At 47.1% G+C, this 14,033-nt stretch overlaps 1 protein-coding gene across 1 annotated transcript; it reads right to left on the bottom strand.

Annotated features, from left to right (window-relative positions):
* Nucleotides 1-6,109: 6,109 nt before the first annotated feature.
* si:dkey-106g10.7 (uncharacterized protein C11orf95 homolog) lies at nucleotides 6,110-13,294 on the bottom strand. The gene is made up of 6 exons (XM_041243236.1): nucleotides 12,577-13,294; nucleotides 10,623-11,180; nucleotides 9,278-9,660; nucleotides 8,934-9,081; nucleotides 7,972-8,445; nucleotides 6,110-6,960 (listed from the first exon to the last, which is right to left on the bottom strand). Exons 1-6 carry the CDS (start codon nucleotides 12,707-12,709, stop codon nucleotides 6,467-6,469), a joined length of 2,190 nt encoding a protein of 729 aa, XP_041099170.1. The 5' UTR covers nucleotides 12,710-13,294; the 3' UTR covers nucleotides 6,110-6,466.
* Nucleotides 13,295-14,033: the final 739 nt, after the last annotated feature.

Here is a 14,033-nt window from a genome sequence, read left to right as displayed (position 1 = left end):
AAGAAAAGTTCTAACAGTTCTAACTATTTTTAAATTGTTATTGTTAATAATCATAGTGGATAATTTGTGTGTTTTTTTTTTTTTTTTTAGGCACAGGGTTTGAGTTGAGGGGTTTGAAATAGTTCATTTCTAAAGGAATTAATAAACTGTCGCTATGGTGTGGGCGGGCGTTAATTGGTGTCGCGTCGCGTTGACAGGAAGTCATAACCTGCTGAAGTATTTTTGTATTGCTGAGGGAAATGTGAATTCGTAGTTTCCTCCCGTCAGCGCTGCCTGTCTCTTCAGAAGCCCTGGGGGTGTAGAACCAGCACTGATAATTTTGTCTTTCACCTGGATAAGTAGTTCTTCCTTTGCTTTTCTGTTATACGTGTAAAAATCTATTTTCTAGGCGCAGACCAAGATATTCTGCAGGTTGTTGTGTGCAAGTCGACACACACAAACAGTCTCGGTGTGTGTGTGGACGTTGACATATACGTATAACGCAAAGGACTTTTCCTGATCGCAAGTAAAAATGTCCCATTTCAGGGGAGCAGGAGTGTGTCCTCAAAAACAGTTTTGTCAGATTTTCCTTTTGTGGGGACACTGGGTTTGACCCAGTAAGCTCCTCCCTCACACATAAGTGACATCTTTAGGGATTAGGTAGAAAAACCTAAGAATCTGGTTTGTGGTTCTTGACGGTGAATCTGGGGGTCGCTTCACTTAGACCCCAGCTTATCTATCAGCACGAATAGAATAGTCGTGCGCTGCTTTTAAAAAATGACAACAAAAACGTTTACTGGTCACTTTGTAGGCTTTTGTCTGAAGACAGAGTTTGTGGTAAAAGACCAACGCTTGTTCCTCGAACAGCTTTTGTGTCAAAAGACCAGATGGGAGCTGATTATTCAACACTCGTTCTACCAGGAAGATTGTTTGTCTCTTTCAGAAGGGAGAAAGTAAGGGGGTGGACCCCACCTGCCCTCACCTCCCCCCTCCCACGGACCGAGAGAACACCGGTATGGGGGGGGGGGGGGGGGCGGCGCCTCCTCCTTCTTCTTCATTTTACTCCTGAGCTGTGTGTGGTTTTTTATTCACATTCTCCCCAGCTTATTCAGAATGGATATTTGTTTTGCATTTTAAATTAACAAGAAAACCGTTTGTCCCATCAACAGAAGGCTCTTTCACAGTTCAGGAGGACGTCAGTGGAGTTTGTTAGCGGCACAGTGTTTCGCTCCATTAAAAGCTGTTCCCGTGTAGATAACGTTCCTCCTGTGTCATTCGCTTGTGCCTGTGACAGGTATTTAAGTAAACTACAGGGGCAGAGTAATAATAATAGGGTTAATAATTAGCTTAGTCCTTAGAGGGAGTGGGTCTGTGTAGAGGTACAGCAGTACGATACTACTTTTATTTCAATAAAGAGGTAAACAAATAAAATAACGCTCATTTCAGTGTGATTGATAGGTTTTCTATTTTTCTTGCCCTTTTTTTAAATTCGCACAGCTTTCGTTTTGTCGGAATGGCCCTGCGCTTGTGTGTTACAGATTTGCACACACATGTTGAACGTGAGATTCCCTCAATAGCCAATTTTTCAAAAACATACTTTGCCACCAGGGGACCCCCAAGTGCACTGCGTGACTGTTACCCGCTAGCAAAGCAGCGTGCGAGCAGGATAGTCGCTCTGCCTTTTAATGCAGTTTAGTCAAGATCATTGATAGTGACTATATAATACTATTGGAAATATGGCTTGAGTGTTTAAAATTGTGAATGAACTGCCAGTAGTCCAGGGAGCCAGGTTTATATTCGCCTTGTATAATAATGTGGGGCATTGTCTCTCTCTCCTTTCTTTCTTTCTAATTCATTCTCCCAAGTACTGCCAGAGTCATGCGTACAGGCCCCGGGACTCGAGAGTAACATCGTTTTCTTGCTGCTTTTCTTCAGTGATGGACATGTGCAGAATTATTTTTAGTTCATCCTTTCTGATTTGCTTTGTTAGTTTTTTTTTTTTTTTGGTATTGATCTGTATACTAAATAAAGCTCTGTTTTGCGTTAGGTGTAGATTTAGTATTGTAAGAGCTTTTAAAGAAGTGGGGTTCCTATGCTGATGTCAATGTGATATTAATAAAAAGATGACAAACATGTATTCTGTTTGAGTTGTGTGGGTGTTATTTTGTCGTACATGCATTTAAAAATAGATATTTAATGCTCTGCATCAATTGTCTTTTCCTTGTAGAGCAAATGATGATGTACTGTAGCACATCTCTCTAAACTCCCATTACAAGCTTAGAAACATCAAACTACAAAACACATGTGTGTGTGTATATATATATATATAAAATAAATAAAAATATATTATTATATACTGACTGGTCACTTTATTAGGACCTGTCCCTAATATTGGGTTGGGCCACCGTTTGACTCTGATCACAGCCTTGACGTGGCGTCAACTGCACAAGGTGCTGGAAGGTGTCTCGAGGGATCTGATCACAGTCTTGACGTGGTGTTGACTGCACAAGGTGCTGGAAGGTGTCTCGAGGGATCTGATCACAGTCTTGACGTGGTGTTGACTGCACAAGGTGCTGGAAGGTGTCTCGAGGAATCCATCCGGTCCTTCATAGCTCTCACTTGACAAGCCTCTCTAGGCTTCCCTTTGCCATTGGTGATCCACTCTGATGACTCTTGGAGCAGCCTGACCAGCAGGGCTGTCCTTGCTACTGTGGCCCCTGCTCCACCCGCCCCCACTATCTCTCCAATGCTGTTATATCTTTCCCCAGTTCTGGCAGACTGTTTGCGAGAGTGCTGCTCCCACAGCTTTACAGTGCTGCTGGGAAGTCATGTCACATGACCAGCCTAAACTCAAAGTCAGGGCAATGCCAAATCCAATAGAATGGTCTTAATAAAGTGGCCAGGCAGCGTGTATATAAAAAACAGACTGTTTTGGAAGCTGATCTTCACCCTAAAATATAACAAAATGAATTCATGCCATAAATTGGAAGCTGTATTCACATTTTTTTACATTTCTGAATTAATCAAAAGAAAGTCCATTCTGTAAACGATACATGACATACTTCCTTCCAGCTTGTACTGGGACAGATGTGTTAATACAGTGACCCGGGGAGGGGGCGGGGGGGTTGCTACCCAGTCTATCCCAATCGGATCTTCACAGTGCAGTGTGCACCGTTTTACATTGCAAGAATAGAGGGAGCAATCTCATTGGCTAACCAGTGTTCCAACCTGTGGGGATCTGTCAGCACTGCTTGGAATTTTTCAGAATCACTCTGCCCGCCAACCAGTTCGCCCGGGTTGGGTTGGGTTGGGTTGGGTGGGGCCACATGCAATCACACACGACAGCCGAACAGTTGGCTTTGCATCGTGCTGATCACACCCCGAGGCGTGCGGATAGTAAACCTGTGTGGAATGCCCTGCGGTGTGTGGCTGGCTTATCTGTGGTAAACTCCAATGCTCCAAAACCTACAGGAAGAGAACCACCTAATTCACAGATACAGAGTTCACGAGCAAGCTGGGGTTGCAGCGCGGGTAAAATGGGTAACTATCTGACTGAGTATTTGTTGGAGAGGGTTTTGTTTTTTTACAAAAAATGACCAAAAAATACATTTAAAAATGGCAGAGAACCCTGTACTTACCATAGTGAGTACCTTACATGAATAAAACAAAATTAATTTTTACATATATATATATATATATATACATACACACACACACACACACATACACATATATATATATACATACACACTGGCTCTCAAAAGTATTCAACCCCCCCCCCCCCCTTGGACTTTTCCACATTTTATTGTGTTACAACATGGAATCAAAATTGATTTAATTAGGAGTTTTTGCCACTGATCAACACAAAAAAAGTCCATAATGTCAAAGAGAAAAATAAACTCTACAAATTGTTCTAAATTAATTACAAATATAAAACATAAAATAATTGACTGCATAAGTATTCACCCCCTTTGCTATGGCACACCTGAATAAGCTCTGGTGCAACCAATTGTCTTTAGAAGTCACATAATTGAATGGAGTCCACCTGTGTGCAATTGAGGTGTTTCACATGAGTTCAGGTTAAACACACCTGTCTCTGGGAGGTCCCACAGTTGGTTAGTACATTTCCTAACCAAAAACTTCATCATGAAGACGAAGGAGCATTCAAAGCAAATCCGGAATAAGGTTCTTCAAAAGCACCAATCAGGGGTCGGATACAAGAACATTTCCAAGGCACTGAATATCCCCCGGAGCACAGTAAAGTCCATTATTAAGAAATGGAGAGAATATGGCACAGGCCGTATCCGGGCGAGAAGGGCACTACTCAGGGAGGCCACCAAGAGGCCTATGGAAACTCTAAAGGAGTTACACTCTTCCACGGCTGAGCTGGGAGGAGACACTGTGCATACGGCAACAATAGCCCGGGTGCTTCACAAAACTGGCCCTTATGGGAGAGTGGCAAAAAGAAAGCCATTGTTGAAACAAACCCACATCAAGTCTCTGCTAGAGTTTGCCAGAAGGCATGTGGGAGACTCTGAGACCAAGTTGAAGAAGATTCTATGGTCCGATGAGACCAAAATAGAGCTTTTTGGCCTCAACGCTAAGCGCTATGTTTTGCGCAAGCCTAACACCGCACATCATCCCTACCGTGAAGCATGGTGGTGGCAGCATCATGCTAAGAGGATGCTTCTCTGCGTCAGGGCCAGGAAAGCTTGTGAAGATAGAGGGCAAAATGGATGCAGCAAAGTACAGAGAAATCCTGGAGGAAAACCTGCTGAAGTCTGCAAGAGACCTGGGACTTGGGAGAAGATTCATCTTCCAACAGGACAGTGACCGCAAACATACAGCCAAAGCCACACTGGAGTGGCTTAAAAACAAAAAGGTCAACGTCCTGGAGGGGCCCAGTCAAAGCCCGGACCTCAATCCAATTGAGAGTTGAAAATTGCTGTTCACCAAAGGTCCCCATCCAACTTGACGGAGCTTGAGCAACTTTGCAAAGAAGAATGGGCAAAAATTGTCCAGATGTGCAAAGCTGGCAGAGACTTATCCAGATACACTCATGGCTGTAACTGCTGCCAAAGGTACCTCTACCAAATATTGACTCAAGGGGGTGAATACTTAGGCAATCAATTATTTTCTGTTTTGTATTTGTAATTTAGAACAATTTGTAGATTTTACTTTTCACTTTGACATTATGGACTTTTTTTGTGTTGATCAGTGGCAAAAACTCCTAATTAAATCCATTTTGATTCCATGTTGTAACACAATAAAATAAAAAGTCCAAGGGGGTGAATACTTTTGACAGCCGCTGTGTACATATACATTATATATATATATATATACACACACACATACACACACACACACACAATAATAACTTTCTCACATTGTACAACTTTTCATTTTCAATTTTATGTTGTGCTTGCTAGCTGTAGAAACTCCTTCGTCCTACAATGATACAGTGAGGAGAGGAAAAGACAACTACAGCTTCTGCTCCTAACACTTCCCAGCAAAGACTCTGCTGTTAAATACCGCACCTTCGAATGAGAACAAAACGTGCTCGAAATGAAGCACTGAACTAAACGAATCAGCGATGTGAAAGACAGCGTGAAATCCAAGATACCTGTTTCCTCGCCTCTCATCAACAGTAGCACCGTTATCCCTGCTCCCCTTTAACGGAGTGCTGACCAGGGCTGTCAATCCTTGATCTTGTGTTACAACAAGGAGTTCAGATTAGGGTTCAGTTTGATATCCTCAAAGGAGCTTGAAAGATGAACAGCGGGGATAATGTTGCCAGCTGTAATAATTAAAGATGTTTTTGAATCCTTCTTCAGTACTCTTAAATAGGGACAGTGACCGTGCTGCGATGCTAACGAGAGTCACAGCGCTGAAATCCTTGGCTAGCACTATTTCATATTGTATATACTGCAGAGAAGTGAAGCTGAGGGAACGCGAAGCCGCTGTGTTGGAACTTGGTTTCAGGAGACCAGGTTTCAGGCCACAGCGCGGCACACCAGGAGAGACTTGGGGTTTGACGCAGCAAAGTTACCTCAAACTACATCTATGGCCAGAAGTTTTGCAACACTGCTTTGATTTTGCTTCACAAAGTCGAATGAAACCTGCTGAATAATGTTACGTTGTTGAATTACACACTGCTTTGTAGTTTTCCATATACTTCAAGAAAAAAGGAATTGAAAAATGTGGCATGTACTGCTATTATGTTCCCGGTAGTCTATTGCGAGATCATTTTGTAGTTTCTTTGATTACATGATGTTAAACACAAGATCTAAATTATGTTCATATTGTCTCAATCTGAATAATGCAAAACTTTTGGCCAGAGCTGTAGGTCTCCCGGTCTCCTGTTATGCTAGAGGTCTGAAGCCTCTGTCTCCCTGTTCCCTCGGTTTTAGAGAATACATTCCTGGATAGTGGTGATGCTGCCATGCTGCTCGTGCCAGTCTGGACTGCACAGCCCGGGTCAGCCCTCTCAGACCCCAGCCTTGCCCCTGTCTGCAGTGCTGAAGCAGTCCTGGGAGTGCAGGCAGCGCTGGCCCCTCTGGCTGTGACCCTGCAGGATGTCCTGCTTCTCCTGGGGCCCGAGCTGCAGCGAGTGCGGGTGCATCTGCTGGATGTGTCTCTTGATGGTGCTGACTTTGAGCGTGGCCAGGGTGCCCCCGCACACCAGGCAGAACAGGCTGTGTCGCCGGCAGTCGTAATCCATCAGGTACTCCAGCTTCCAGCGCACCTGGTAGTTCCGCCTCTGGTCTTTGCCGGGGTAGTGGCTCCGCCGGGGCCCCGCTCTGTCCTGGAGGCCCCCGGGGACCCCCGCCCCCTGCTGGCTGCTACCCAGGCTGGTCTCCACCGGGCTGGCCGCTGTCCGCTCTTCCTTCACGGAGCCGCTGCCGAAGGGAACAAGAGTCCGCTGTGGATCGCTGAGCTGTAGGGGTGCGTGGAGCTGCAGGGGAGCGCTGAGCAGATCTTCTGTAACAGAGAAGGAGCAGCGTGAGTGGCATTACAGGAGAGACCAGGCTCTGCACACTGCCTTACAGGAGAGACCCATGCACTTACCTGCAAATTTTAATGTAAAATTACATTCAGTTGTCGTTTTCTCCCCAATTTGGAATGCTCAATTATAATTTTTTTTTTATCCCGGTTTAAAGCCTTCCCTACCCGGGCGGAGCTCGGCCAATTGTGCGCCGCCCCCTAGGAACCCCCGGTCACAGTCAGCAATGACATAGCCTGGATTCAAACCTGCGATCTCCAGGCTATATCTTGCACTCCACATGGAGCGCCTTTACTGGATGCGCCACTCGGGAGCCCACAGAAACACTCTGATTAACACAGCGGTGCTAGGAAGCCTGGAAGGAATCAGTCCTATAGGAAAACGCTGTTGCCTTGGATTTCTGCATGTGAATAAACACAACTTCATTGCATTATCCAATGCTCTAGTTAGACCCCACCTAGAACACTGTGTGCAGTTCTGATCACCTCACTACAACAAAACCCATCATTGCACTAGAGAAGATACAGAGAAGGGCTGATCCCAGGACTCAATGAGCTAGGAGGACAGGGTAAAAGAATGAAATCTCTTCAGCCTGGAAAAGAGAAGGGGAAGAGGGGACTCGAAGTCTTCAAAACCATAAATGGTCTTGATAAAGTCGACCCAAGACACGACTTCAAATTCAGCACAGAGAGAAGAACAAGAGGGCGTGAATGGAAGCTGAGTAGAGTGTAGAACAGAAGAGAGGAAGCACTTTGTGACACAGACAGTTATAAATGCAGAGAATAGCCGACCAGGTGAAGCATCTATAACACTGGGAGCATTAAAAAAAAGCCTGGATTCTGTGCTTTGAAATGAGTTCCCCTCCAGCAGGGGAGGAGTGTGGCTAACAAAGGGTGAGCCTTGATGGGCCAAATTTCTCATTCCCAAACTGTTCTTATGTACCCTGGGGAGCCCCTGAGCGGAGAGGCAGCGTGAGAGCCGTGTGTTACCTGGCACGGGGCTGCAGGGTGCCTCCCCCGCGATCTCGGCTCCCTCCCCCTTGCTCCAGGCCTCTGCGAGGGCCTTTCTGTCTGACAGGCCCAGGCTGGCGCTCTCAGGGTGGCTGTGCTGGATGTGTCTCTTGATGGCTCCCAGTCTGAGGGCCGGCAGGGGCTGTCCACACACCATGCACACCAGACTGCCGCTCTGCCAGTTGTAGGTCACCAGGTAGTCCAGCCGCCAGCGCTCCTGGTAGCAAGGGCCGGGGGTTTCGGCTGGGAGTCGGTGCCTCTTGCGGAGGGGGGAGCTGGGGGTGGTCTTCCAGGCTGGGTCCCTGCTCCTAGGCCTTTTCTCGAGGGTGGAACTCAGAGCCTCGTTGTCGTGTTTCCGGGGAAGGTAGTTGCTGTCGCACTCTGTCTCTCCATCTGTCTCTGGTTCAGATTTGATAGAGATTTCAGAGCTGTTCAGAGGACTGACGTCGACTGCTGTGTGGGGAGAGGGAGGAAGAGTGGCAAACACTTTATTGATCAAGAAGTTGTGTTATAAAAGCTAAAAAGCTATAATTTTGATATTTAAGTGACCTTTCACTCATCTGGAGAGGACAATTCGCACTAGAGTTCAGTTAACACCTAACTTTGGTTAGTTTGTGCAGGTGTGAAAATGTCAATTAGTTTTGCATCAGAGTGCGCACCAAACAGAACTAGGATTCACCTGAAAGGGTGGTCTCGCCTCGATTGAGGGGGGAACTATAATGCGTTTCCCCCTCAAAGCTGGCCAGCATAACAGTAGTACAGTATGTCATGTTAGATTTTTTTTTTGTTAAGTATGTGGAAAACTACGAAGCGGTGTGTAATTCAATATGTTAAGGTAAGATTTTTCAGCAGGGTTCGACTTTATGAAGCAAAATGAGTTCATTCTATAGGGTGGGGCAAACTTCTGGCTGACAAATGAAATATCTGATCATGTTGCATACCATAATGACTGCTAATAGCAACAAGAAACCAGATTAGGGCAGGTTGAAGAGTAACACTACATCGCTGGCTACATTCAGTGCCACAGGCAGTAACTTCCTCCTGCACCCTGGCTTGCAGTGTTCTTTGATCTGTGCTGTCCTTCTCTACCTGCACAGTGGAGCAGAGGAGGGATTAGCACAGCCCATACCTGCACTGCAGGGCTGGAACAGAGACAATCAACAACTGTATTACTGACAACAATAGTGTTTCTAGGGGGCTCCCGAGTGGCGCATCCGGTAAAGACACACAAAAAAAACAGCGTTTAGAAAAATGCCCTGCTTCTGTAGAGAGACAACTTGTTCACACAGAGATGCTGGAATGACCGTGGCGCAGTACCTGTGTTGCCCCTGTAGAGGGAGCTCCTCTCGCCCCAGATCTGCAGGATGCTGTGCTTCTCCTCGGCGGTGTAGATCAGGGAGTTGGGGTGGATGTCCAGCAGGTGTCTCTTGATGTCCTCGAGGTGCAGCGAGGGCAGCTCGTTGCCGCACACCATGCACACCAGCCGGCTGGCCTCCGCGTGGTACTCCATCAGGAACTCCTGCCTGAGCCAGGACTGCAGGGCCTCATTGAGGTAGCGTTCCAGAGTGCGCACTCCAGAGCCAGGACCCCCTCGCGGCTGAGCCCCCCTGCCGCCCTCCCCTGGCCCTCTCTGCGGGCTTCTCTTCGGGTCACACAAGCGAGGCTTTCCTGGAGGGAGCGGAAAAATATTCATTTCTTTCTTTAAATTTTGTGTTTTATTTACAGTGCCACAGCTCAGCGAACTGAAGGTCAATGGGGGTCCCCCCTGATCCCCAAGAAATTGGCTATGGGCTACAGCCCCCTGGAGGACTGTTTCATGGTGTTTGCAATCGATTAGTACCATCAGATCTGCCTGTAGCTGCCTTTGAGCTGCTTTGAGCTTGTCTGGAGAATCCTAACTGCCGGGACTGAACAACTTCCCTCATTCCATTCAGATCCCCGTGACAACAATGCAGCCTTTCAACTCCCTCAGCCCCACCTACTCTACTGCACAAAACCAGGGAGCGGGCGGAGGTCACATGGAAGTTGAAATGTAGGCTAGATCAGCTGTAGTGTCTTCAGTACCATCTAGTGATCTGCCACTCTGCATCCAATGTCCATTAGTTTTACAGCACACACAATGACAGAGACACACAGAGACAGAGACACAGACACACACACAAAGACATACACAAAGACAGAGACACACACACAGACACACACACACACACACACACACACACACACACACACACACACACAGACACAGACACACACACACAGACACACACAAAGACAGAGACACACACACACACAAAAAGACACACACAGGCACATAGAGACAGAGACACACACACAAAGGGACAGACAGGCAGAGACACACTCACACAAAGACAGAGACACACACAGAAACAGACAGACAGAGACACACAAAGACAGAGATGAAGAAACAGACAGAAACGCACACAGAAACAAAGACACACACACAGAGACATACACGCAGAAACAGACAGACAGAGACACACAAAGACAGAGATGAAGAAACAGACAGAAACGCACACAGAAACAAAGACACACACACAGAGACATACACGCAGAAGCAGACAGACAGAGACACACAAAGACACACACACTCTCTCTCACACCCTTACCCACAGAGCGCCTCGCACAGTCCAGCACCTCAGCGCTGCCCGGGCCAGCGGCTCCAGCCCCGCGCCCTCCTTCCAGGGAGAGGTGCGCTTCCCAGCCCGAGCGGATCACCTGCTTGTCAGCCTGGCTCCAGAGCAGGGAGTCCGGGTGCTTCTGGCGAATGTGCCTTTTGATAGTGCTGAGCTTGAGCGTGGCCAGCGAGCTCCCACACACCATGCAGATCATGCCGTGGCGCTGCGGCTCGAAGTCCATCAGGAACTCCGTGCGCCAGTACTCGTGGTAATAGCGCCGGTGGTCCCTGCCTGGGATGCGACTCTTTCCCGGGCGCGACGCTCGCTCCTCCCGCTGCTCTCCGTGCTTACGGGCCCCACAGCAGGAGGAGAGGGGGGAGGGGAGGAGGAAGGTGGCAGGGGAGGGGGAGAACGGTATGGAGGCTGGCTGGCTCCAGTTGGGCATGTTGCCCTCCCCCTCTCCTCCTCCCGGAGACAGCTTGAGGCAGCGCTCCAAAGCTGGGCCAGATGGTGACTCGCCCGGGTCAGCGACAGCTCCGTTCAGCTCCTCTGAAAAGATTCAAAATGTGTTAGTATGCCTGATTAATAGAGATCGAAAAGTGGATATATAAGGGGGTCACAGAGGTCTCCACTGGTAAAGGCACGGCTGTGTGGTGTGCAGGGGGAGTCATGCAGTCAGGGGAGCGCAGGGGTCACAGAGAGTCTCCTCTGGTAAAGGCACGGCCGCGTGGTGTGCAGGGGGAGTCATGCAGTCAGGGGAGCGCAGGTTCCTGGCTGTGTGAAGTTCTTCGCTGGGGATTCCACAGGGAGCATTGAATCTGGTGCTGGGTTAGGGAGGCAAAACCAGCTGGGACTGTTTCTCCTCACCACTCTGCAGCCGCCCCTACTGGCCAGGTGAGCTCAAACACCTGCAGGGCTTGTCCTCCAGGGGGCGGTAGCTCACATCCACTGTGGCACTCCTGGGTGTGAAGAGGCGGTTGGCTTGGGGATCGGAGGATGCCTGCTGACACTCAGCTCTCTTGAGCTGTTGTGGGGAGTTGAGGGAGTGGAATTGGACATTTTAAATTTGGGAGAAATTGGAAATAATTGGGCACGCTACAGAAGAGAGACACTGCTGCGGAACAACAAGGATTCCATGCTATCGTTCTTCACTGATCTACACCCTCAAACACAACATGCAAAAGGTATGTTTTACTGTCTCGTGATATTTTAAAAAAAAATAAGCGGCTACAAAGTCGCCTTCCTTGCTGGTTTGAGCTTGTGTGGAGAATCCTCACTGCCAGGACTGAGCAGCCTTCCTCGATCCACTCAAACGACAAGACAGCGTGACCTTTCAACTGACAGACACAGAGAGAGGGAGGGAGGGGCCGGCATGGGGACAGGTCACACTGTCACATGACTCGAATGCAATGAGAAAGGCTGTGAAGTCTCCGGGCAAGCTAGGAGCAGCTCTTAGCCGGGCACAGGCAGGGTTAGAGAAACACGATAAGAACTCAGCACTGGAGCCGAGAACCACTCAAAATTATTACAAACGCCATTACACAGTGTGAGGAATAACTTCTGCCTAAGAATGTTCTTACCAAGTTTCAGCAATCTCTCTTTGCAGGCAAATTGCGCTGCATTATTTATGTCTCCTCTTAAAAAAAAAAAAAAAAAGATTCTTATTTTAAAAAAAAAAAGGTCGAAAATCAAACTTAAATTAAATCACACACATTTGTACAGTATTGGGTTAATGTAATGCAGTAACAAAATGTGTCAGCTAGGTGGCGGTCCCGCGTCAACATGGTATTGTCTTTGTTTGAAGAAGTGAGAAAGAGAGAGAGAGAGAGAGAGAGAGAGAGAGCGAGGGGCCCACGTTGGTCCACCACATAAAGACTGATAGAGACACAGAAAGGGGAGGGGAACTCAATACAAAAAACACACACACACATAAACAGCCTCTTACCCTCCTGCTTCGGCCGCCTGAGCATTGCTGGTTCTTCTGGACCGTCGCCGGTCCCTCTAGTTCTGATCGCACCGCCCTCTCCAGAGCGCAGATAGGAAGGGGTGTCTCCTTTGTGCGTCTCTACTTCGTCCATTGTGTTTTTTTTTTATTTTAGTAATGCGATTTGCAGGATTTATTCTTTTGCAATGTCGTGCGCGGTCCTCGAATTCTTTTCTATAGGTATTATTGCTGTTATTAATATTCTTAATATTGCAGTTAGCATTACCGTGCACCCATATCTCCCCCGGCCCCTCTCCCCTTTCTCAAAAAGCCAGGAGCCTCCAACTTCAACATTTCCAGATCTGTGAACCAGTCGGTGTTGGGTCTGCGGGATCCGTGTCTTTTGAGAAATAAAAGAGGTGCTCTCTGTTTTTTTTTTTTTCTGTTTTTTTTTTTTAAGCCGTGCTAAAAGCGGATCCCCGGCCGTGTTTTAAACAGCTCAAGTGTTTAGGGTGGGGATCCGTGCATGGGCCCCTGGGGCTCCTTTGGGGGCTCCTGGGTAAATTTAAAGAGACAGTAGGCAGGTTTAACACACGCCATAAGTGCCATTAACCATGCCATAAGTGAATGTCACACGCATGCGACTTCAAAAAAGTGCAAAAACAAAGGGATTGGAGACTCATAATGTTGTTATTTACCCGCTAAAAATTACCCCACTCTCCCCCCACACCCACACCCACACACACAGTTTATTGTGATCGGATCATTGTTTTGTTTGCTTTCTTCAATGATTTCGTTTCTAGACTATATAGCCTATTTTGTTTTTGTCATGTATTTTATTATTATCATTATGTACATGCATGTATTTATTTCTAAATGAATGCGTGCAGGCTGGCTAAAAATGGGCCACGTGATGCAGCCCTCTGGCAAAACCTGTTTTTTTTTTTCAATCAAAATGTAGGAAACGACGTCGCATCTACACGATGCATTTCAAACTGATGTAGTTTCTAAATTACCAAAACCAAAAACAACCCAGGCAACAGCCTTCCAACACCCGCGTTCATCTCATCACCAAAATGTGATTCAGGTGTCAACGTGACGACGTTCATCCACAGTCCAGCCTTCTGCGCCACAAGACAGGCTTTGTTGGCTTTCCAGTTCATTGCAAACACGGGGGGCTCTCGCAACGCCGCCGCTTCAGATAGGTTTTTGTTTTAAGAAACCGGTTTCCAGTTTAAGGGTTGCGTTTAGCACACGTTTGCTTCGTGCGCAAGTTATGAAATGCAAGCTGTTGTTAATTCGTGAGCAGTATTTCAATGAGAGAGTGTTGCGCGTCATTCATTCTCGCTTTCCTCGGACTCGCGAATACTAATGTATTATATTAAAAAAAAATAATATTCATCGCAAACGTAATGATTTCTAAAAAAAAATGTCCATTTAAATGTGCACTGTTCCAGGTTATTCTTAAAACGCCTGAA

Source organism: Polyodon spathula, unplaced genomic scaffold (genome assembly GCF_017654505.1).
Source record: "Polyodon spathula isolate WHYD16114869_AA unplaced genomic scaffold, ASM1765450v1 scaffolds_1681, whole genome shotgun sequence".
NCBI classification, from domain to species: Eukaryota; Metazoa; Chordata; class Actinopteri; order Acipenseriformes; family Polyodontidae; genus Polyodon; species Polyodon spathula.
This window is presented reverse-complemented; position numbering and strand designations above follow the sequence as displayed.